Source organism: Malaclemys terrapin, chromosome 4, assembly GCF_027887155.1.
Source record: "Malaclemys terrapin pileata isolate rMalTer1 chromosome 4, rMalTer1.hap1, whole genome shotgun sequence".
Lineage (NCBI taxonomy): Eukaryota > Metazoa > Chordata > Testudines > Emydidae > Malaclemys > Malaclemys terrapin.
In genome coordinates this window covers 110,176,913-110,199,093 of record NC_071508.1, presented here as the reverse complement: position 1 = coordinate 110,199,093, position 22,181 = coordinate 110,176,913, and the positions used below count along the sequence as shown (strand labels likewise).

General features: G+C 43.7%; 1 protein-coding gene across 3 annotated transcripts in view; it reads left to right on the top strand.

Moving 5' to 3' along the window:
• ENTPD5 (ectonucleoside triphosphate diphosphohydrolase 5 (inactive)) overlaps positions 1-21,835 on the top strand; it is a 42,565-nt gene extending 20,730 nt beyond the window's left edge. For 2 of the 3 annotated variants that reach the window (XM_054025467.1, XM_054025466.1), the window contains exons 7-15: positions 3,104-3,139; positions 3,877-3,965; positions 6,063-6,142; positions 8,691-8,752; positions 9,172-9,273; positions 12,030-12,170; positions 12,717-12,773; positions 16,210-16,325; positions 18,798-21,835. In XM_054025467.1, the coding sequence (XP_053881442.1) occupies positions 3,104-3,139; positions 3,877-3,965; positions 6,063-6,142; positions 8,691-8,752; positions 9,172-9,273; positions 12,030-12,170; positions 12,717-12,773; positions 16,210-16,325; positions 18,798-18,884 (770 nt within the window). In that variant the 3' untranslated portion in view covers positions 18,885-21,835. The remainder of the gene's footprint in view (positions 1-3,103; positions 3,140-3,876; positions 3,966-6,062; positions 6,143-8,690; positions 8,753-9,171; positions 9,274-12,029; positions 12,171-12,716; positions 12,774-16,209; positions 16,326-18,797) is intronic. The other variant, XM_054025468.1, reaches the window with a different exon arrangement.
• Positions 21,836-22,181: the final 346 nt, after the last annotated feature.

The following is a 22,181-nucleotide window of genomic DNA, read 5'->3' as shown; positions in this document are numbered from 1 at the left end:
GCATCAAAGAGTTTTTAAAATCAACAATTGAGCAGTTGTCCTCTGGTGCAGGTGTGAGTAAAAGTGATGCAGTAATCTACCACGGGTTACTTTTGAAAGGTTATACGATGATAAGCCGTGTAGTATCAAGCTGTAGGGAAGTGTCTAGGAGGAACTGCAGATACTTGTGTTAGTACCTATTTTGTTAAATATCTTCATGAATGATCTAGAAGATGGGGTAAAAGACTCGTTAGTGAAATTTGCAGATGACACTAATTTTGGAAACACTGCAAACCACTAATGAGGATATAAAAACAGCACTACTTAACCTGAGAGATACTAGAAACCTTGGCAAATAATATAATAAAATTCATCTTGAAAAAATGCGGCTAATAGAGTAGCATAAAAACAGTCCAAAACACAGAGTTGCAGCAAAACCCAGAGACCCAGGAATGGCTGAAATAGACTATGGGGTTAGAGTGGATAGCAAATTGTACATGAGTTTGTGACATGATATAGCTGCAAAAAAAGGCCATTATAAAATTGGAGTAGATACACAGAAGTCTCACATCACAGAATAAGGAGGTGAAAAATCTCTCTTTAAGTCGCACTGATGAGACCCATCTGGAAGATTACATTGAGTACTGAGTACTTCATTACTGCTTGAGCTGTGTGAATAACTGATTTTTTTGGTTTGCTGGCAATTCCAGAAAGTTAAAAAAAAAAATGTTTTGGGCCAACCTGAAAATGAAAATTTTTCAAAATGTAAACGTATCAAAAAGTCAGGGGAAAAAATCACTTTGGGTCAAACAAAATGATTGAAACGTTTCATTTCCATTTTGAGCCTTTTTCAAATAAAATTGAAGGAAATTTCAAAACCAAATCAATTAAAATTGAACAAACAAAAGGTTTTGTTTAAAAAATGTTGAAACATTTTGATCTTTTTTTCAGAATTTTAAAAATTTTTATTTTGACCAAAACAATGCAGCAAATTCAACATGAAATTGAGAAATGTTTCGGTCAACCCAAATCTGCATTTATTTATTTATTGCGCTCCCCCCCCCCCCCCCCCCCAAAAAAAAAAGTTGAAAAATTTTGCCCAGCACTAATTACCACTAATATAGTAATAATTTGGGGAATTCTGAGAAGAGCAGAAAAAATAAGGGAATTGAAGGGACCTATTTATGAGGAAAGATTGAAAGAGGCAATGCTGGTGTAAGAGACCATGAGCATGATCAGTCTATAAGTATTTGAAGGAAGGACATAAATTATTAGTGCAATTCATAGTGTATTATTAGGGGTAATGGGATGTAGCCCTTGAGAATGCACTGTAGGGCAGTGGTCTCCAAAGTGGGGTGTGCGCACCCCAGGGGGTGCACAAGACTATCCATTGGGGGGTGCGGCAGGAGGAGTGCTGCCGGGGGGGAGGGGGGGGAAGGGCGTCCGGAGGAGGGAGGGAACAAGCAAGCGGGAGAGCTGCCCCCCTGCAGGCAGGGGCACCTGGAATGCAGGTGCTTTAGGGGCTGCAGGGCCCTGGGCAAAGGGGGCCCCGGGGCCCTGGCCTGCAGCTCTAAGGCCCCTTTCGGAATGCAGCCCTGAGTCCTCCGGCCCATGGAGGAGCAGGGGCAGCCGTACAGCCAGCAGCCAGAAAGAAGCTGCGCTTTCCTCTTCAAAGCTGGCTGGAGAGAAGCAGCGCTTTGAAGGGGAAAGTGTTGCTTCTCTCCAGCCGCTGGCTGTGCGGCTGCCCCTGCTCCTCCTGAGTCCTCTGACCTGTGCTCGCAGGGACGCATTCCGAAAGGGGCTTTAGAGCTGCAGGCCAGGGCCCCACGGCCCCCTTAGCCCAGGGCCCTGCGGCCCCTAAAGCCCCAGCGTTCCGGGTGGCCCTGCCTGTGGGGGCAGGGGGGCAGTTCCCAGAATTGTGGCCATGGGGGTGGTGCCGCGCTGCGCAGAGCCACCTGCACAAAACAGGAGCTGCCCCAGGTAAGTGCTCTGCACCTCCTGCCTGCCCCAGCCCTGAGCCTCCTCCTGCACCCCACTCTGAGCGCCCTCCTGCACCCTAACTCCCTCCCAGACCCCGCATCCCCACTCTGAGCCCTCTCCCGCACGCTAACCCTAATCCAGCCCTTCGAATCACTGTATCACAAAGTGTTAAACCAAGATTTTCAGAAATAATGAAGCATATTCAATCACATTGCTCTCACTAAAAAATATTAATTTTTTTTGTGAGAGCAAAAAGGTTTTTTGTACCGTTAATAAATAAAATACAATAAAAAAATATTTTTTAAATATTGTTTTTCATCTTTATCTCATCCTTTTTTAATTTCTATTTTTTGTATGTTTTATAATGTACATAATATATTAGTACATGTATATAATTTATACATAAATAAATTACATATATCGGGTGCGTGCTCAAAAATTTTTTACTGATAGGGGTGCGCGATCAAAAAAGTTTGGAGACCACTGCTGTAGGGAACAGTACTGCATGCGCAGGGAGAAGGACTAGTGGGTGCTAATAGAGCCTACTATGACCTTCACAGGTTTTTATTTTCTAAGTTCTCTCCTCAAACTGCATCTGTTTCAGCTGGAATCCCACAGCTGATGTACACTCAAGTGCTCCCCAGTGCCAATACCAAGCTCAGTGGCTAGACCAGGAGAAGAGGAATTGTTCATATTTTACTGGGTCTCGCTAAGCAGATCCATGTTTTTCACATCTAAGTGTATATACAAAAAAATTAAAATACAAAGAATGTGTATGCAGTTTTAAGGTTAGGAATTTAAATGCTCAAAAGTCAACTAACACTGAAGGCAAATTTACACATGCTACCTTGTCTCAGTGACCGTTTGTGTATCGATGTGATACAGAGCCCAAGTCTTGGCTCTGCTCTAGATGTACAGATGCCAAAAAGCCCTCCCCCCACTTCTCCTTTTGATTTTACATGTCATGTTATTTTGTTATACGTGTAAGTTAGATTGTAAGATGTTTGGGGCAGGGAACTTGTCTTATTTGTTTGTCTGAAAAGCACACATTGTATGAGGCTGTGTGAGGGCACAGGAGGTAGAAGCGGTTTCAGTTCCTCTTTTTTTTTTTTTTTTTTTTTTTTTTTTTTTTTCCTCCTTGCAGGAGTTTTAGCCTGGATCACTGTGAACTTTCTGACAGGTAATTAACTGCTTGACTCACTGTTAGGCCTGAACTGGGTCCCTCCCATAGAAGGGAAGGAGTTTGGAGTTGGCTACCCTGTCTGTCCCGTCCTGTCCCCTCCGCCCTCCCCCCCCCACCTTGCCTGGCTTACCCTCCCTCTCCTCTCCACTGTGACAGTAGGGGGGGGGGGGGGGAGAAAACAGGAGAAACTAGAAGAAAGAGCCTCTGCCCTGGCTGAGGGGAAAATGGTAATGGCCAGATCAGTTCTCAGAATTTGCAAGAGCTGGAAGCATTTACCCTTCCCCTTCTGTACCTCACCAAGAATCAGCTACAGATTGGGGGAATTTATGCTCTCTCTCTCCTAGAGTCTGCTAGAGATGGGGGAGAAGATCTTACCCACATACAATTTTTGCCTGTGTAGGGATTTTCCCCCCCTTCCTCCCCATGGAACTGAAGTTGAAATCAGGAGGGAAGTTCTCGCATCTCTGCCCTCAGTCCCTGCCCTGTGTCTGCCAGCCCCATGGTAATGAGTTGGGGGAAGGGCGTCATTCTTTCAGTCCCTGTGTTTCTGTCTGACACCATCCCAGCATGTTATGGAGACTAGCTTCACATTATGTGAAGCTAATCTTCATCTGGCCATGGACCCTTCAGGCCAAATCGGCCCCCATATGAGTCTGTGATGCATTGATGGCTGTAAGGACTTTATGGGCAGTCTCTGAGTTGAGTGGCTATTCTGAGCATGATATTGTCTGCAGGGCAGCTGTATGGCCAGAACCAGCAGACAGTTGGGACACTGGACCTGGGAGGAGCCTCAACCCAAATCACGTTCCTGCCACGGTCTGAGGTGAGGAGTATCATAGAATCATAGAATATCCGGGTTGGAAGGGACCTCAGGAGGTCCTCTAGTCCAACCCCCTGCTCAAAGCAGGACCAGTCCCCAGACAGATTTTTGCCCCAGATCCCTAAATGGCCCCCTCAAGGATTGAACTCACATCCCTGGGTTTAGCAGGCCAATGCTCAAACCACTGCATGTGTGCTAGAGTTGCCATAACCATGGGTAATGGTGCCCAGGCACCCACATGCTCTGAGGACTCACTTTTTTAGCACAGGCACCTGCATGCCATCTGTGAAGGTCAGTCTACTTTTGTTCCCTTTAATATTGACAATGAAATTCAAATGACAGGTGTTTGTAAACAAAAGATCCTGTTTAAGGAGAAAAGAAAAATGGGTATAAACCAAAGAAAAGCAGCTTGTGTTGTCTAGGCCCAGGCTGGACAGGCCTCACTAACATGGAACAGGAGTACTTGTGGCACCTTAGAGACTAACCAATTTATTTGAGCATAAGCTTTCGTGGGCTACAGCCCACTTCATCGGATGCATAAGAGTGGAACATATATCGAGGAGATGCGCACACGCACACGCACTCTCTCTCTCTCTCTCAGTTGTCCTACCACCTCTGAGAGGCCAATTACGTCAGAGGAAAAAACTTTTGAAGTCATAATCAAGATAGCCCAGTACAGACAACTTTGAGAAGAAGTGTGAGAATACTTGCATGGGGATCTCCCATGTAAGTATTCTCACACTTCTTATCAAAATTGTCTGTACTGGGCTATCTTGATTATGACTTCAAAAGTTTTTTCCTCTGACTTACTTGGCCTCTCAGAGCTGGTAGGACAACGCCCACCTTTTCATGCTGTGTGTGTGTGTGTCTATACATATCCTCAATATATGTTCCATTCTATGCATCCGATGAAGTGGGCTGTAGCCCACGAAAGCTTATGCTCAAATAAACTGGTTAGTCTCTAAGGTGCCACAAGTACTCCTGTTCTTTTTGCGGATACAGACTAACACGGCTGCTACTCTGAAACCTCGCTAACATGGGTTAGACTTCGTATGTTACAAAAGGAAAAGGTTTCCAGGAATGTTTCTTCCATGTTAGATGGAATTCTGAGTGGTGTCAATACTGGACTATAAGTGCTTCTCTTCCAGCCTGTTAGTGTATCTTCACTCCTTGAGCACAGGGGACAGATTATTAGGGAAGAGAAAGCACTGGGACAGGGACAGGTTGGGGGAGGTGGGATCACACGTGGGAAGAATGTGCAGAAGAGTCAGTGCCTACTAGAGCACACATTCCTTCAAAGCCTGCAATGGAACCCAAGATCCCTGAGTTTGACCATTTCTGTACGGTCAGCAAATACCTGTGAAACTCACTGGCAAAGTGTGTGTCTCATCCTCCTCTAGGGATCGAGGACGACAACATACTATTGCCATTATTTATGCTATCAGCTCAAATGGCAGAGGGTCTCTGTAGTGAATCTGCAGGTTCCAAGCCTGCTGATGACTCATGGGGGTGTCAGTATGATGGTACTTGATTCAATTTCTGATTTATTTTTCCCTGTTGGCTTTTTTAAGAGCAAAGAAATTACACACACAAAAACAACACTGAAAGAAGATTATTAAGGTTGCAAAGTTAAGTGCTAAAAAAATGCCAGAATTTAGACCCCTTGTGCATCTTTAATTTAATTTTATGATCACATTATTTTTTCAAGAGAACCCATGCCTCATTCAGTTTGAGTGTTTGACTTTGCAACCTTGATAATGTTCTTTTAATTTTAGATTTTGTTTGTGTAATATAATTTAATGACTCTTACACGTAATAATATGCACACACAATGGGCAGAATAAAGGCTGCATGGGCTATGCTGATTTTGAGGGCTGGACAGGTGAAGCACTATGGGTGCTACCACAATACCAAAAGTATGAGTTATTTGTCATGGAGGATGGATAGCTCCATGTAGCCACATTGGATGAGTACAGTAAATTATCTCAATGCCTATGTGAAAATTAGCAATGATATTATCACTAGGTTTTGTGTTTTTATTTTTTGGGTTTTTGATCAAGTAACAGGGACTGAAAGATATACTGTTTACTTAATTTTTAGGAAACCTTGGAGCAAACCCCTGTGGATTTTGTCACCTCATTTGAAATGTTCAATAGCACTTACAAGCTCTACACGCACAGGTGAGGAGCAAGAAGCTGCCACTTCCACTGGAAAATCAGTCCTTTCACAGCCTGAGATCCAGCCTAGGATGTACCATATTGTTCCATAATGAGTTGTTGAGCCCTGATCTTCCGACTAGATTATCTGCTTGAAAACCATAACATTAATTGAACCTGGAAGGATGCAGAACCAATATGAATATCAGTGAAAGGGGAAATCACAGTTTGTACCTCGAACAAGTTTTACGGGTAATCATTTTGATAAAGGAGAAGCTCTGGTACATGGAGAGGTTAAATTAAACACTTTGGGCCACTTTGGAAAGGGGGACAATGTAGATTCAGCTATCATGACACAACCAAGGACTGGAAATGGGATACAGGACCTCTCACATCCCAAGCCACCAATTCCAGAAAGACTTGGCTTATTAATCACTGAGAAGCTCATTGTGTAAAAGTAATGTCCTTTGATCAGTTTCATCCTCTTATTCTGTTATTATGAGGGTAAATAGGAGCACCTCACTTACCATCTTTAGGCTATATGTTTTGTGTATCGGTATGTAAGGGTCCATGGTCACACCCCACACCCCCCCCGTCAGTCTTGGCGAGGGAGCCAGGCCCCCTTGCTACCATGTGGCTGTCCAACAAAGCTTAAGGGGGAACTGGCGCTTTCAGGGCTCTGACCCCAGTAGTCTGAGTCTCTGGGCAGGGGCGAGCAGTAAGCAGTCTATAAGGCTCTGGCCCTTAGGCAAGTCAGAGCAACAAGCAGTTTTAAAGAGGGTCTGGCCCTCAGTGTAGGGCAGAGCTATAGGCAGTCTTTCGCCTGGCCTCCTGGCTCAGGCAGACCCAAGCCTCTTGGCCTAAGGTGGTAAGTGGCCACCCCAGGGGTGGGGCAGCCACAAGGGGTAGGGGGATGGGGCCCACCTTTCTCTATCAGGTCCTAGCCCTGGGCCCTGACAGCAGTGGAGATGTGTGCCACTGGGTCAGCGGGGATCCCACTTAAACACACTGACCAGTATTCTGGCCATGCAACCAGACTATTGTCTGGTGTCACTGGGCTACTTCCTATGACCCCATTGCAGTGTAGTTCTGTCTCATGGTGTCCTCCATCTTCCCGGGGTTATACAGCCAGCAGCAGTCCAAGCAGCTCCTCTGTCCTCCCGTCAGTTGGCCAACCCAGCAGTCCTTCTGGTTCCTTGGCATTGCAGGGGTCGTCCTCAAGCGTGGGGCTCAGCAGTGGGCAGGACACATCTATCTCCTTCGCCAACTCCCCTCCAACTGAGCTGCAGGGCCCACCTTTTAAGTTCCCTGGCCCGCTCTTCTGCTTCCGGTGGGGCAGGTGTGGTTGGTCTGTCTTTGCCTACCCGGAGGTGAATGGTGCTTCCTTCCCCCCCCGGTCCCTTACAGTCGCAGCTGGGGTCCATGGCTCCTCACTACACAATATCATGTCCCTCTCTTGTTCCTCTCCTCTCAAAATTAAACAGCCTAGTCCTCTCGATCTCGCCTTTGCATAGAAGTGTGCCCAGGCCTCTTAGCACTTTTGTTACCCACTTCTGAAATTATTTCCTTTCTGAGATAGGGTGAATCGAACTGAGCCCAGGTCAGGGCATACCAATGAATGATGTAACAACATTAGATTAATTTAATAATTATTTTCTAACCTATACCTTGTGTATCCAAGCAGTTTGTTTGCTTTTTTTGCCCACTGTTGCCATTGAGCAGGGGTGTTTATTGAGCTTTCAAAGGTGATGCCCAATCAGTTTTCTGGAGTAATTTATAGTTAATTTAAAACTCAGCCAAGTGTGACTAGTTAGTGATTTCAGTCCAGTCCTAGTGTACAAGAGACCATTATCACAATTAGAAACTTGGTTAGTCGTCTTAGCAGATGTAATGAGTTCTGTGATATTCTGTGGTGTCAAGTGCCCCAAGAATTGGTCCTGGAGTCTCTTTCTCTCTGGCCTGTATCAGTTGCCTGTGGTCATTTTTCCTATTGTTTTACATTCCTTGTATCTTTACCCAAAGTATTTCTCCACTGCCCTCTTGCTCATCACATCGTATCTTGTGGGCATCATAGATAATGTTGCCCAATTTCTGTTAGATCATCATCTCCATCACTGTGTATGACTTTTGGGTCATCTTGCTTATTTCCCATTCTCATTGCATTTGCTTGTAGAGATATACAGGTGTTAATGCTCCTTTTTACTCCGTTCTTCTGGTGCAGCAAGTCCCTGTCTTCTTTCTGATGCTTTTTATTTTAAATCTCAGAAATTCACACCAGATTTTTTGAGTTGCCCAAAAGCTTTCTATTCTTCTCTACCCACTTTCTGCCTAGTTCTAGATTTGTACCCCATGTTTGTGCTTTGTAACACCTTGTTTTTGCATTAGTCCGTTGGCACTTAGTTTCCCTCTGCCAGGAAAAGAATTCCATCTAAGATGTAAAGGGGGATATAGGGTAGGAGGCACAGAAAGGGAATCTGGTTTGTGCATGCTATAGAGTTAGGTCTGGCTGTGTCTGGGCATGTCAGATGAGCCAGGGCAAAACTGCAATATTTTGTTTGTTGTTTTTTTGCAGCTATTTGGGCTTTGGACTGAAAGCTGCCAGACTAGCAACACTTGGAGCCCTGGAAATGAAAGGTACAGTCAGTTGAAATAGCCATGTTAGATACTTAAAGAGGTGAGTGAAGTTAATCTTGTGCCAGCTGCCCCTTTCCCATGTCTCCCATCCTGTATCTTACCCTTTTCTCCATTTCCCTGGCAGTGATCTGCCTAGAAAGTGAGAATAATATTTATTTCCCACTAACAGGTGAGAAGCCAAGCTGTGCTGCGGCTTGCAGGACCAAGGAGGGAGCGTATTCCAGAGTTCAGGCTATTCCCCAATTCAGAATCAGTTTATGCAGCATTTAACTTTTTAACCAAATCTTAATTTCCCCATGGACAAACTATAAGGCACCTTGGGGTTTTTCTCTCCTTCCTCTGGAGTATTGATTGGTTGCCGGGGAGAGTGGCATTGGGAGGTCGCAGCTCTTTCTGACTTTCCTCTGGCTTCCTTGCAGCAGTGGATGGACAAATGTTCCGAAGTTCTTGTTTACCGAAGCGACTGGAGGCAGAGTGGCACTTCGGGGGAGTGAGATATCAATATGGTGGCAACAGAGAAGGTATATTAAGGAGGCTTTGTTTCTGGCAGAGTTGGGTACCTTCCTTTTGTGGGATAAGCCTCAGACCCTAGGAAGAGGGTGTTTTTGGTCAACACCCTTTTTGTGACCCTGTTCTTTATGAGGATGTCGGTCAGTGCTCAGGGATATGGTCACAGAGCCAGTCACAAGTCCCTTGACATGGAAATCCCTTGATACAGCACAGGAAAAATCTGAAGTGATCAGGCTCAGGGCCTGTAGAAGTTGCCATTTCTCACTGCAAAATTCTGTAGATCTCTGGTAGGCAGTTTTGGATCTACTCGTCCCACTGAGGTAAAATTAGTGATTAATTTTGAGAGCTCATGGGATGGGTGAGGTCTCAGAAGGCTGGAGAAGGGCAAACATTGTACCTGTTTTTGAAAAGGGAACAAAAAGGACCTAGGGAATTAGAGATCTGTCACCCTAACATCAGTACCTGGAAAGATACTAGGAAGAAATAATTAAATTAATTGATAAGCACCTAGATAATAGAGTGATAAGTAATAGCCAACATGGATTTGTCAAGAACCAATTGTGCTAAATCAATCTAATAGTCTTCTTTGACAGGGTAACTGGCGTCCCCATTATGCATTGGGCAGTAGATGTGATTTATTTTAGTAAAGCTTTTTACACCATCACACGTGAGATGATCATAAGCAAACTAGGGAAATGTGGTCTAGATGAAAGTACTATAAAGTGGGTGCATGACTGCTTGAAAATCTGTTGTCAAAATCATTATTGATGGATCATCAAATTGGGAGGATGTATCTAATGGGGTCCCGCATGGTTGTGTTCTGGGATGGATACTATTCAGTATTTTCATTAGTGACTTGGATAATAGAGTGGAGAGTCTGCTTATAAAATTTGAGGATGACACCAAACTGGGAGAGGTTGCAAGCACTTTGGAGGACAGGATTACAATTCAAAAGGACCTTGATAAATTGGAGAATTGGTGTGAAATCAACAAGATGAAATTCAATAAAGACAAGTGCAAAGTACAAACTTAGTAAGGAAAAATCAAATGCACAATTACAAAATGGGGAATACCTGGTTAGGCAGTGGTCCTGCAGAAAAAGGATCTGGGGATTATAGTGGATCACAATGCCTAGTCTCTGAAGGATTCATACGCAGTTCAGCAAAAACACATATGTTGTAAATAGTGGACTCAGCCAGGTGACACAATTGGGCCTGGGTCCTGGCAGAGTCCAAGTATGATGCTGGAGTAGAGAAAGAACATAAGAATCGCCATACTGGGCCAGACCAATGGTCCATATAGCTCAGTATCCTATCTTCCAATAGTGGCCAGTGCCAGGTGCTTCAGAGAGAATGAACAGAACAGGCAATCATCAAGTGATCCATCCATCCTCTGTCGCTCATTCCCAGCTTCTGGCAAACAGCTAAGATCACTCAGAGCATGGTGTTGCAGCCCTTCCTATCCTGGCTAATAGCCATTGATGGACCTATCCTACATGAACTTATCTAGTTCTTTTTTGAACCCTGTTATAGTTTTGGCCTTCACAACATCCCCTGGCAAAGAGTTCCACAGGTTGACCGAGCATTGTGTGAAGAAATACTTCCTTTGGTTTGTTTTAAACCTGCTGCCTATTAATTTAATTTGGTGACCCCTAGTTCCTGTGTTACGTGAAGGAATAAATAACACTTTCCTATTCATTTTCTCCACAGCAGTCAAGATTTTGTAGACCTCTATCATATCCACCCCTTTAGTCATCTCTTTTCTAAGATGAACAGTCCCAGTCTTTTTAATTTCTCCTCATATGGAAGCTGTTCCATGCCCCTAATAATTTTTGCTGCCCTTCTCTATACCTTTTTCCAATTCCAGTATATCTTTTTTGAGATGGGGCAACCAGATCTGCACACAGTATTCAAGATGTGGGCGATCATGGATTTATATAAAAGCATTATGATATTTTCTGTCTTGTTATCTATCCCTTTTTAATGCCACTGCACACTGAGTGGATGTTTTCAGAGAAGTATCCACAATGACTCCACGTTCTCTCTCTCTCTCTTGAGTGCTAACAGCTAATTTAGACCCCATCATTTTATATGTATAGTTGGGATTATGTTTTCCATTGTGCATTACTTTGCATTTATCAACACTGAATTTCATCTGCCATATTGTTACCCAGTCACCCAGTTTTGTGAGACCCATTTGTAATTCTTCGCAGTCTGCTTTGAACTAAACTATCTTGAGTAATTTTGTATTGTCTGCAAATTTTGCCACCTCACTGTTTATCCCTTTTCCCAAATCTTTTATGAGTATATTGAATATTACTGGTCGCAGTACAGACCCCTGGGGGACACCACTATTTTTCTCTCTCTCTCTCTCCTGAAAACTGACCATTTATTCCTACCCTGTTTCCTATCTTAACCATTACCTGATCCATGAGAGGACCTTCCCTCTTATCCCAATACAGTTTATTTTACTTAAGAGCCTTTGGTGAGGGACCTTGTGAAAAGCTTTCTGAAACTAAGTATATATGTAGTGTACTAAGGAGGAGAGTTGCTGAGATATTATGGAAGAGAACTTCCTCTTGGGTTTGGATGTCTAAACTTCTCCCTTCCACACTCTCTCATTCCCTCTCACCCTTCGCTGAGTTTCTCTCCCTTTCTTATTTCTCCTTTGGACTCTTTCTCTTTTGCTTTCCCTTCAATTGTCACTGGTTCCTCTATCTCCTGATCTGTCTTTGTGGGTTCATTTTTGTGTGTGTTTGCCCTGGCAGGGGAAACAGGATTTGAGCCTTGCTATTCAGAAGTGGTGAAGGTCGTACAAGGGAAATTGCACCAGCCAGATGAGATTCGCAGACGCTCCTTCTATGCCTTCTCCTATTATTATGATCGAGCTGTTGATACCGACCTGATAGGTAAATCAGCTTGTGATAGAGAGCTCTTGTGTGATGATGTGCATGCTCATTAACTAGGAGAGGGAAACTGAGGCAATGAGGTTACTTAGCATAAGGGGTGGGAAGAACAGGCTGTGGGGAAGATGGGCCGCCTGTGTGGCTTTAATGGAGGATAGGAAGAAACGCACCCAAGGAACAAACATGGAGCTGAGTCCCCCAACACAGTTTGTCTTGGAGTACCTTTCCAAGACCTGAAGAGCATCTCTGTGTAGCTCGAAAGCTTCTCTCAGTCTCCAACAGAAGTTGGTCCACTAAAAGATATTGCCTCACCCACCTTGTCTCTCTAATATCCTGAGACGGACACGTCTACAACTACACTGCATACAGCATTCAGTAGATAATGACTTTCACTTTCTTGTGTTCTACCCTCTGCAGCTCTGTGTATTCTGTGCTGCAGAATCTACCCTTTGCCTCAGAGTTATGCTCCAGAATCTAAGCTTTCGTTTAAAAAAAAAAAAAAAAGTTTCTCAGACCTGTGATGGTGCTTTCTCATGTCTTACTTTTCAGATTATGAAAAGGGAGGAGTTCTAGAAGTGAGAGATTTTGAACGGAAAGCTAAAGAAGGTAAATACTGTGAAACATGAGAGCTATGGGAAAGGGAGACCATGGCAATATGTGCAATAATTATACACCGTACAGAACATGGGACTAATTTTAAAAAGAAATACAAATCAGCTATGCCCAATTGTTCCCTCCATCTATCCCTTGCTGCCCTGTCATGTATCCTTTATTAGTTTCCTCATTTCTTGTAATAGAGGAATTTGAAGATGGAAAGCATACTGGCCTTACAGTTCAGGGAGTGTGCTTCATTCATAAGGATCATTGTGGCAGGAAGTGGATCTGCTGTACTAAAATCAAGAAGGACTTCTGGACTTCATGTCTGAGCTTAGCAGAGTGCTGACCCTTGTTAGTCCAGCATCCCATCGCTTTTGAACTCGTTATATCTCAAACAACCTGGACTCTCTTTGAATTCTGTTAAAGTTTACCTGGAAGCCACTTCTGCTTTTCACCCTCCCATGAGTCGATCATCTAGTTTTCACATCCTATTATGAAAAAATATTTGAAGGGCCTGATTCATGTGTTTTCATCTGTTTATGAATCACCATCTTGAGACTTGAACTTGGTGTTTACAAAGCTAATGGCAGTGTAGTTTGAGTTGTCACATTGTTCATTGCTCTATCCATCACTGAATATGGTGTTCCTGATAGCGACATTAGCCCAAAGAATGAGATCCAAGACCTGCTGGCTGATCACCCCCATGTATGCTGTTCCGTAAGAATAAGGTGTTTCTGTGCCCACACACAGAATTTTTAACTAAAATGGGCTCTGATTGCCACTTTAATCCATCTATTAATTATCCATAATCCTCCCCAAATCACATTTGTGACCGAGAGGCTAAATTACATGGTTTGGGGTAAAAATTTCAACCCCCAAGTGAATTAAGAGCCTAGGTCATTTTATTTTCAATTAAACTTAAGCTCCTGAGTGACTTAGGTGCTTTTGAAAATGGTCTTAAGCTCCTAAATCACTTTCAAGATTTTGAAAATGTAACCATAGATGTTCAGAGAACCTTGAGCTCTTGAGACACGAGTAAGGACCTGATCCAGCACTCACTGAAGTCAACTAAAGGACTTCAATTGGGAATTGGATCAAACAGTAATTTCATATGTAAAATTCCTAGACTGTTTGTACCCTGTTCGGATAAACCTGAGGGCAGGCTGTTTGACACTTGGATTTATCTAAATAGATTAGAATGTGTATGCAAACATGTTATGGCCTTGAGGATGTGACTGCATCAGGATTTTAAACCATATTAATATAGGTCTAATATTTTGATTGCATGTCTCTGACATTTGCCATCACAGAGATATGTAAAGCTGTGTCTTGGAGTTCTGGTCAGTGCTCTATGCAGCATTACTCTGTTTATTTGGCTTCTAGATCTGATGCTCCACAAGAACAATCCTAGAGTCTTTAATTAATTAATGCTTCTCTTGCTCACGTCTGTGAGGCTGCGACTACATCTCAATTCCCTGTAGTGATGGACCACACAGTCAATTCTTGCTTGAGAGGAGGAAGAACAGTTATTTACCCGGAACAGTAGCTCTGTGAGATGTTGGCCTGTATGGGATTCACACTTCCCAGTCTTCTTTGTCTTTGCCATAGAATCTTGATTTAGCAGAAGAACTTAAGTGGTAGTAGGGGCCACATATAACCCCTTTTATATCCTGGGGCTTGTACGTGGTGTTGAGGAGGCTATAGCCCCAACAGGCTCTGCTGGTTAGAAGGTTCCAAACTTGCATACTGACCCAGAGCCTACATCCATACAGGAACTCAGCTTGAACTACAGCTGTGTGGTTAAGTAGCCTTTCTGTCCACCTTGTGACCTTTTAACCCTAAAATATCCAAGTCCACCATATGGAGGGAGGGATGGAAAGTCTTCAGTTGTGACTATGTCGTTTCTGAGTTGTACCCATCCGTACGGGTGGAAAACTTTCACAACTTGTATCAAAAACAACCTGAGCATTTATTATGAATTTGTTTTTTTTAAAAAGGAAAGTCATGGGCTCTGACCTTGTGACCAAGTTTCAGTCCAAAGAGAATTTTTATGAATTTTATGGTGATTTATAAGCACCCCAAGGTGCTTATAAGGTGGAAATGAGACGTATATAAAGAGGCCAATGTAAGGAAGTGAAAGAGATGCGGTGAACTTACTGCATGTAAGATGGTAAGGGCCTAAGTATATTTAATGGAACATACATTGGCTAGCAGTATATAAGCAATATAATTGTTGGCCTAGTTTGGTGTGATCAATAAGACCTTTGAATAACCCTTTTGGGAAGGAGTGCAAACAAAGCCTTTCTAGCTTACTAAATATCCTGTTGTTCAGTTTTGTGGAATGCCCTTGAATGTCCCTGATTTGGCTACAAGACAAAGAAGACAGCATTGTGACCTGCCAAACACGATCAGAGTAAACAAGGAAAATCCCTGTCAAATAATAAGATTAGTAGGTTTGTTACTGTTAATAAATAGATAAACATGTTCTATAGTCTAATGTATAATGCGGAATTTCATATTTCATCATAAATATTAATTATTATATAATGAATCACAAGGGGGGGGTGTTGATAAAAGTAGGGAGTCCCCTTGGGTATAAAAAGAGTGTACTAAGACTTAAGCTGTGGCCTTTGGTTGTGTACATGCAGGCAACATATTGGCCTGTTACATCCTAGCTGATCACTGGGGTGTGGCATTCTGTACCTAGGCTGAAAAAAGGCTGTTCCTTGGATTTGAACTCTGAGTTAGCAGCGGTTATTTTTCTGCTACAGCAAGCAGTGCTTGTCTGCTTGCCTAGGTTCATATATAACTTGTGGCCCTGGCTGGTGGTCTGTAATATCCTTACAGCTAAGAGAAGTGAATGCGCCCATTACAGATGCAGCGTAACTTTCTCCCAGCTATTGGACCTGTGAGGAATTAGCTAAAAGGAAAGGGTGGAAGGCTCAATCTTGAGGCCTCAGTGTGGCTAGCACTTAGTAACAACCTAAAATCACAAGGGAAAAATTGAGTTAAGAAATGAGCTGTCAAGGGAGATGGTGGAATCTAAGTCATTGGGGGGATTCCAGGTGAGACGACTAGACAAGGAAGGATTTGGGATAGTGTGTCCTTTGATGAAAGAGTAGGTAACCTAAGAGCTCACTTCTAGCTTTACTGTTCATCAAAAGCTGACTCAGCCTTCACTAGAGCTGTGTGAATGATCTTGCTGTGTTAAGAGGTGTTCATAATGGTGTCCAAAGGAAACAGGAGAAGTACCTTGAACATAAAATACTAATGTGCTAATCCCTGGCTTTAAAGAACAGCTGTGTAGACTCTGATTCCCTGCACTTGGAAGCAAAGGGCTTGTGCTCAGCACCTGTGCCATAGATTCTGATTTATATGTGCTGTTTAGTCAAGTGTTCTACTAATGAATACCCTTCTGAGCCCTTTTTCTCTCTCTTCCCTCTAGTGTGTGATAACATGGACAGGTACACCTCCGCCAGCCCTTTCCTCTGTATGGATCTCAGTTACATCACTGCCTTACTAAAAGAAGGCTTTGGATTTGGGGATAACACACTCTTACAGGTGAGAGAAGCATTGCAAGGACCTAGTACTGGCTTTCCTGTATCTTGAGTGAAGAAGATGCATTAACCTTCTGGCTCATGGAGTCTTACCTCTTCCTTCTATGTACAGTGGTGGGATGAGACAGAATGCATTTCATAGATTCACTGCTTTGGCAAGGGATTGAATATAGCCACTGGCCTGTTGGTTATGGTGACCTAGAATTAAGCACTAGAGACTTCCAGAAGTTTGTCATTTCCTGGTGATCTTCTCAACTCAAACTTGACACAACATTTAGATTTTGTTTAAAATAATAATAATACAAGAAGCTTTCAAAACCTAAAATTAGAACTAATTTCCTGATTTTTAAAAAACTTATTCGGTGTAAATAGATATGAACAAAAACTTTCCTCTGCAGTGTGTGCAACCCCAACATGGAAGCTCTGAGGACTCGACAGCATCAGTGGTGAAAATAAAAAGACTTGAGAAATTCTCCCACTTTGAATTATCTTGGGTGCTGCTAGTCACATAGAGAAGGGAATGTATCTAATGTACATATGAGCCAAAGGCTCTTAGCTTTTCTCTGCTCTGGACCCTTAAGTTTCTGTGGGTGTGCCTGCCTTTTACATGTCCTTAGTCATTTGCACTGAGACACTTGTTGGCAGCTGCTCTTCCCTCCTAAGTAGCACAATACACCTTGCAGTTTCCCAGGCCTCTTCTACAACCCTACAAACTCCCAGAACAAATGCCCATTTGCCGAGCACCTCCTGACCTTTCTTCCACCATCTAAACTGGACATGCAGGCCTAGCTGACTTTCTTATTTTTGAACAGCTACTTCCCTCTCTTTCTGGTCACGTTTGCATTCAAACTGTTCCCAACTCCCTACCTTCCAGTTCTCAGCTTGTGTGTGTGTGTGTGTGTGTGTGTGTGTGTGTGAGCGCGCACAAAGAATAATTGCTGCCCCCCAAACCTTTCCAGTACAGATGATCAGACAGGTCTTGCTGGAGAGAGAGATGACAATAAGCAAGTAAGAATAAAATTTACCTCTAATAAAGTGATGAGGCTGCTTGTTTCATAGTGGACATGTTTTTATTTAGGTTGGTGTAGGAAGGAGGGTTCAGGTGGAAGAAATGTAAGAAAAGGTGGCTGTAGGGGGATGTGAAAGAGGAGGAAGGGAGGGTGCATGGGGAACAGGATCAAGGAGGCTGTTCCCCGAAGAGGGAGCAGCATGGGAGAAGGCACAGAGTTATTTGTGGAAAAAGGATTCAGAGGGTGAGAAGGGAAGTAGATGTGCACACCGAGTGGATGTGAGAGAAGCAGGAGATAAGATGTGGGCAGAGCCTTGACTGAAACAAGATTGGATTTGATATGGAAGGAAATTAAAGGCTTGGGGCGAGATAGTGTTGGACAGCAGCAGAAGCGGAAGAGAAATTTGGCAGCAGCAGGTATACATTCTCACCAGCTGCTAACTCCCTCCCACCCAACCTCTTCCCCACCATCTTCCCTCCCCCATGAATGACTTGGTTCCTCCATCCATCTAGGACATGTGACCCCAGCCCGCCTCAGGATGTGTAGTTTCCATGTGTATAATCTCTTGAACCTAAGCACGATGAAGGTTAATCCAGCTCCTTAGAAAAGTCCAGTTCAGGGGTCACTATTGTTTTTACCGATTATGAAACAGGAAATAAGAAAATATAAGAATTCCTGTGTTTATCCCATTTTTTTTTCCTCTGTGGCCCAAGTTCTGTCTGTGGAGGAAAGTTCTGTGGGCTTTATTATTCTTCACAGAGCCCAATCTCTGCTTAGCTCTTCCCCCCTCTTGTAGCTGGCTAGATGGCAGGTGGAGAACACTTAGCAACTTGTTGCTATGGGAGGATTTTAGGCAGGTCTGTGGGGAGGCAGTCTGAGGTTGGGGAGGATTTCTTATAGTGGAGAGCAGGCTGAGACTGTTCACTTTGCTTCCTCAGTGTATTTACTCTTTTCCCCAAAATCACTTATTTCTCATCTTCAGTATGATTGTCAGGCCAGGAACCGGTAGGGGCTAGCAAGGAGAGAGCAGGACAGTGAGGAGTCGTATTGGGAAGTGCAGAGGGAGACAAAGTTAAAGAACTGAAAAGGATACTGGTCCGGATTGTACAGTGGGCTACAGATGAGTACAACACCTAATAGAAAGCAGGAATCTATGCTGCCCAAGCAGTCCCCTATCCCTATGCCAAGTTGTTGCAACTGGACTCAAAGGAGAGAGACTGTTGTTAGTATTTGTTCTTTTAAAATTCATCTGATTCCATAACAGATGTTAGTGGACACTAGCAGTTCAGGTTGCTGCCTCCAGGCAATATCCATTGTGTTTTCCTTTGCAGAGTACCGAGTGAAGGTCTTTCAGGTTGTTGCCATTCTGTGCATCTATCCATCAGCTCGCTCTTTGTCTATGGTGGCAGCTGTATAGGTCTAGGAGAAATGCTGCAACTGACTAATTTCTTTTTGTTTCTTCATAGTTAACAAAGAAAGTGAACAACATAGAGACAAGCTGGGCCTTGGGTGCCACCTTTCACCTGCTGCAGTCTCTGGGCCTCTCCCACTGAGCCAGCACCCCCTGCAGAACATTGGCCTTTCCAGAAGGAAGAGTGGGCAAGTTCAAATTTCCAACTGCATAGCTCAGCAGGAGTCAGTCCTTCAGTAAAACATGGATCGAAGCCATGGAATCAATTCCTCAAGGACTAGGCAGTTCCGAGCTGCAATGAGAGCAGCCCCAGTATGGTTTCTAAATAACTTAATTGCAGTCTTTGATACAAAATCTGCCTCCTGAAAGCCAAAGAAGCTGATTATACTTATAAGCAGCCCAGACACTGGTTCAGTGAATGGATTCATAGATGCCCCATGTTACCAGCAGTTCAGAGTGCTTGTCATGCACCGGCAAACCGCAGACCTTTTGTGGCTGATGATTTAATTTTTACATGTAGAACTGAAGTTTGGCCCTGAAAATTTTAAAAAATATAAATATTGAAACATGACAACACATGCATTCAATGCAGAGTGAAATCCCCACCGTGTTGTAAACCTCAATTTTCAATGTGTTAGCCCTTAACCTGCTTAATACTGAGGGCTTTTACCCTTTCAGGATTGGCCAGTTCCAAAGCAAGTGTTTCTTGGGCAGGGATCAGGGAAGGGTTTTAGCAGAAGGCAAGAAGGTTAGGTTGGCTGTCTTGGTTTGGAAGCCTGGGCCTCTCCCTGCCTGTTCTCCCCCTCTGACCAGTCTCATGCTAAGCAGTATTGAGTAAGGTAGAACCAGCATGGAACCAAAAATGAATTCTCGGGGCAGAGGATGCTGGTTAAGGAGCTATGGTGAGACAAGAACAGATAGTTTTTCACTTACTTGAGGTGAAAGGGAGAGGAAGTAACTTGGTTCCTGGTCAAATTAGAATCAGACAGATCCTTCATTTCCCCCCTTAGGGTTTGTGTTTTAACCCTCTGAACTCTAAGTCAATGAGAGCAGGAACTGTAATAATGTTGCAGGGTTGGGCCCATAACACACAAATCTAAGCTACTGGAGGGAGGGGAGTGTGTGGTTGGCCCCTACAACCTCTATTTTATACAGCCATACTCTTAGTATAAGACTCCTGGCAAGTCACTGCATGGGGGTAGAGAATGTGTCTTTTTAATATCTTATACAGTTGGTCTGTAGAAACAGGGCACTCAAGGAAGGGGTTGTAGCTTCTCAGTATTTCTTTTCCTCCCCCAACCCAGGCACTCTGGCATGACAGTACTTGGTTGTCCAATGGTATGTTTCAGAGTGGCCATTTTAATCTCTCATAGCCTGAATGGTTATGTGGAAGCAAAAGCGAGGTTTACATTTGGAAGGAAAAAGTGCTCTCACGCAATGGCCCACAGTACCAGCTTGCTTCTTCAGCACAACCTGTTGGGGGCAGTCTTTTCCCTCTCATGCTAAACTGCCTGCCTCTTCTCTTCCAGCTGAGGTGAGGCAAAGCTCCCATAATGACCTGAGAAATTCCCCTGCAACTTCCCAGTAAAACAGGCCAGTCCCTCTAGTGTAAAATACCTCAAAACTGGCCTGTGTTATACAGGGAATGTGAGAAGCCTTCACCACCCCATCCTCATGCAGAAATGACTGTTCTGTATTATTTGCCACAGGTCATGGCAATGCTGCCTATGCACACATTACTAGGGAAGTGCAGTCATCTGCTACTTATAAACCTTGCTTTTAGCAAACTTTTTTTCTGTCTTGGAATTTTCACTGACTACAAGATTGGATGAAGTGACCAATAGCATGGCTAGATGACATCTGAGAACTAGCTATTTTAGCTACCCATTAATCTGAGCCCTTGCTGTGACATGTAGCCTGCTGCTAGTTCTAGATCTGACCTTGGCAGCAGGAATGAAGCCAGCTGCATCTAGAGCTGGAAGGCAAAGGGAGGGAGTGAGACAAGGGCAACAGAAGACCTACCACCATCTCCAGCTGTTCACACCCTTGGGAGAACTTGGAGAAAGGCCTGATCGTGTTTGGGGGAGGGAGGTAAACAAGAGAATAGCACAAGTACAGTTCAGAATAAGTTTTCTTTGTGTTCTTAGTATCAAGTTCAGGCACTCCAGACTGTTGGGAGCATCTGCTTTCTCTGTACCAAAGTTGCATTAAGTCTGCCAGGCTCAGGCCTTGATCTTTTAGTTGTACAGTTTGTAAACTGAAGCATTGCTGCTGTTGATCAAGGGCCTAATTGTGCAGTCCCTGTACAAAATTCTCAACTTGCACAAAAACTGCAGGATAGAATTCTAAATTTTCATCTGAATTATCCCAGAGATGAGTTGGGGACTTCACCTGCTTCTTCAAATCCCCATACCTACCCTAGTGCAATGAGATTATTTATTAATAAGCACAAAGTAGCCTTGTAAGAGAAGGGTCCTGATCTGCATCATTGTTGGAGAGGAGAAAGTGCCTGGATAGAGGACATTGATTCTAACAGAAGTGACTGTAGAGCTAAGGGCTATGTCTGTAGTGTGAGCTAGGGGTGATTTCCCCTGCTCATGTATACATACTCATGTTGGTTCCCATTGAGCTACCAAGTGTATAAATAGCAGAGACGGGCAGAGTACAAACCTGCCTAAAACCAGTGGGTATGTTCTTGGCATGGCTCAGCTGGGCCTCCGTTGTCACTACCTATGCTATCACCGCTACATTGCTATTTATACTCCTGCTAGCTCAACGACAGCTAGTATGAGTATGCATATGTGAGCAGGGGAGTCACATCCCTTGCTTGCAGTGCAGGCACAGCCTGAGAGAGTTTGCTTTCAGTCAAACTCACATTTAAGTCCCCTTTGTAATGTTAATTCCTGATATTAGTTAAATGTACATGATAGCACTGCTATAAAATATAAATCCAGTGCTCACATTGTATTACAGCATTAAGTAATTAATTGTCTAATGCAGGAGCCTGGTGTTTGGAACATTAAGACAAGGCCACTCAAATGCCTATTTTAGTAATTAAAAAGCTATTTTTAACAAAATGTTCTTGGATTCAAACCTTGGTGATGAAGTTTTCCTCCTTTCTAGATCTCACTGTTACTCCTCAGTACTAAAGAAATGGGATGGCACCCACAACTCTCAAGACTAGCCAGTTTCCTGAGAAGGGCCCTCCATTAGACACCCCTTGGCCCTCCCAAGAGGGGGTTGTTTGGGGACGAGGAGACAGGCTCAGGCTTACAGAGCCAGTCTTACCTTGATCTGCCACCAGATCTTGCTCCAGCAGCTGGAGCCTGGCAACCCAGAGGGAGAGCACCATAGTGCAGTAAGGTGTAGGGAAAACAGTACATTTACTGCCTCTTCAACCTTAGGCTAAAAGGACTACTTCTATATGAAAGCACAGAGC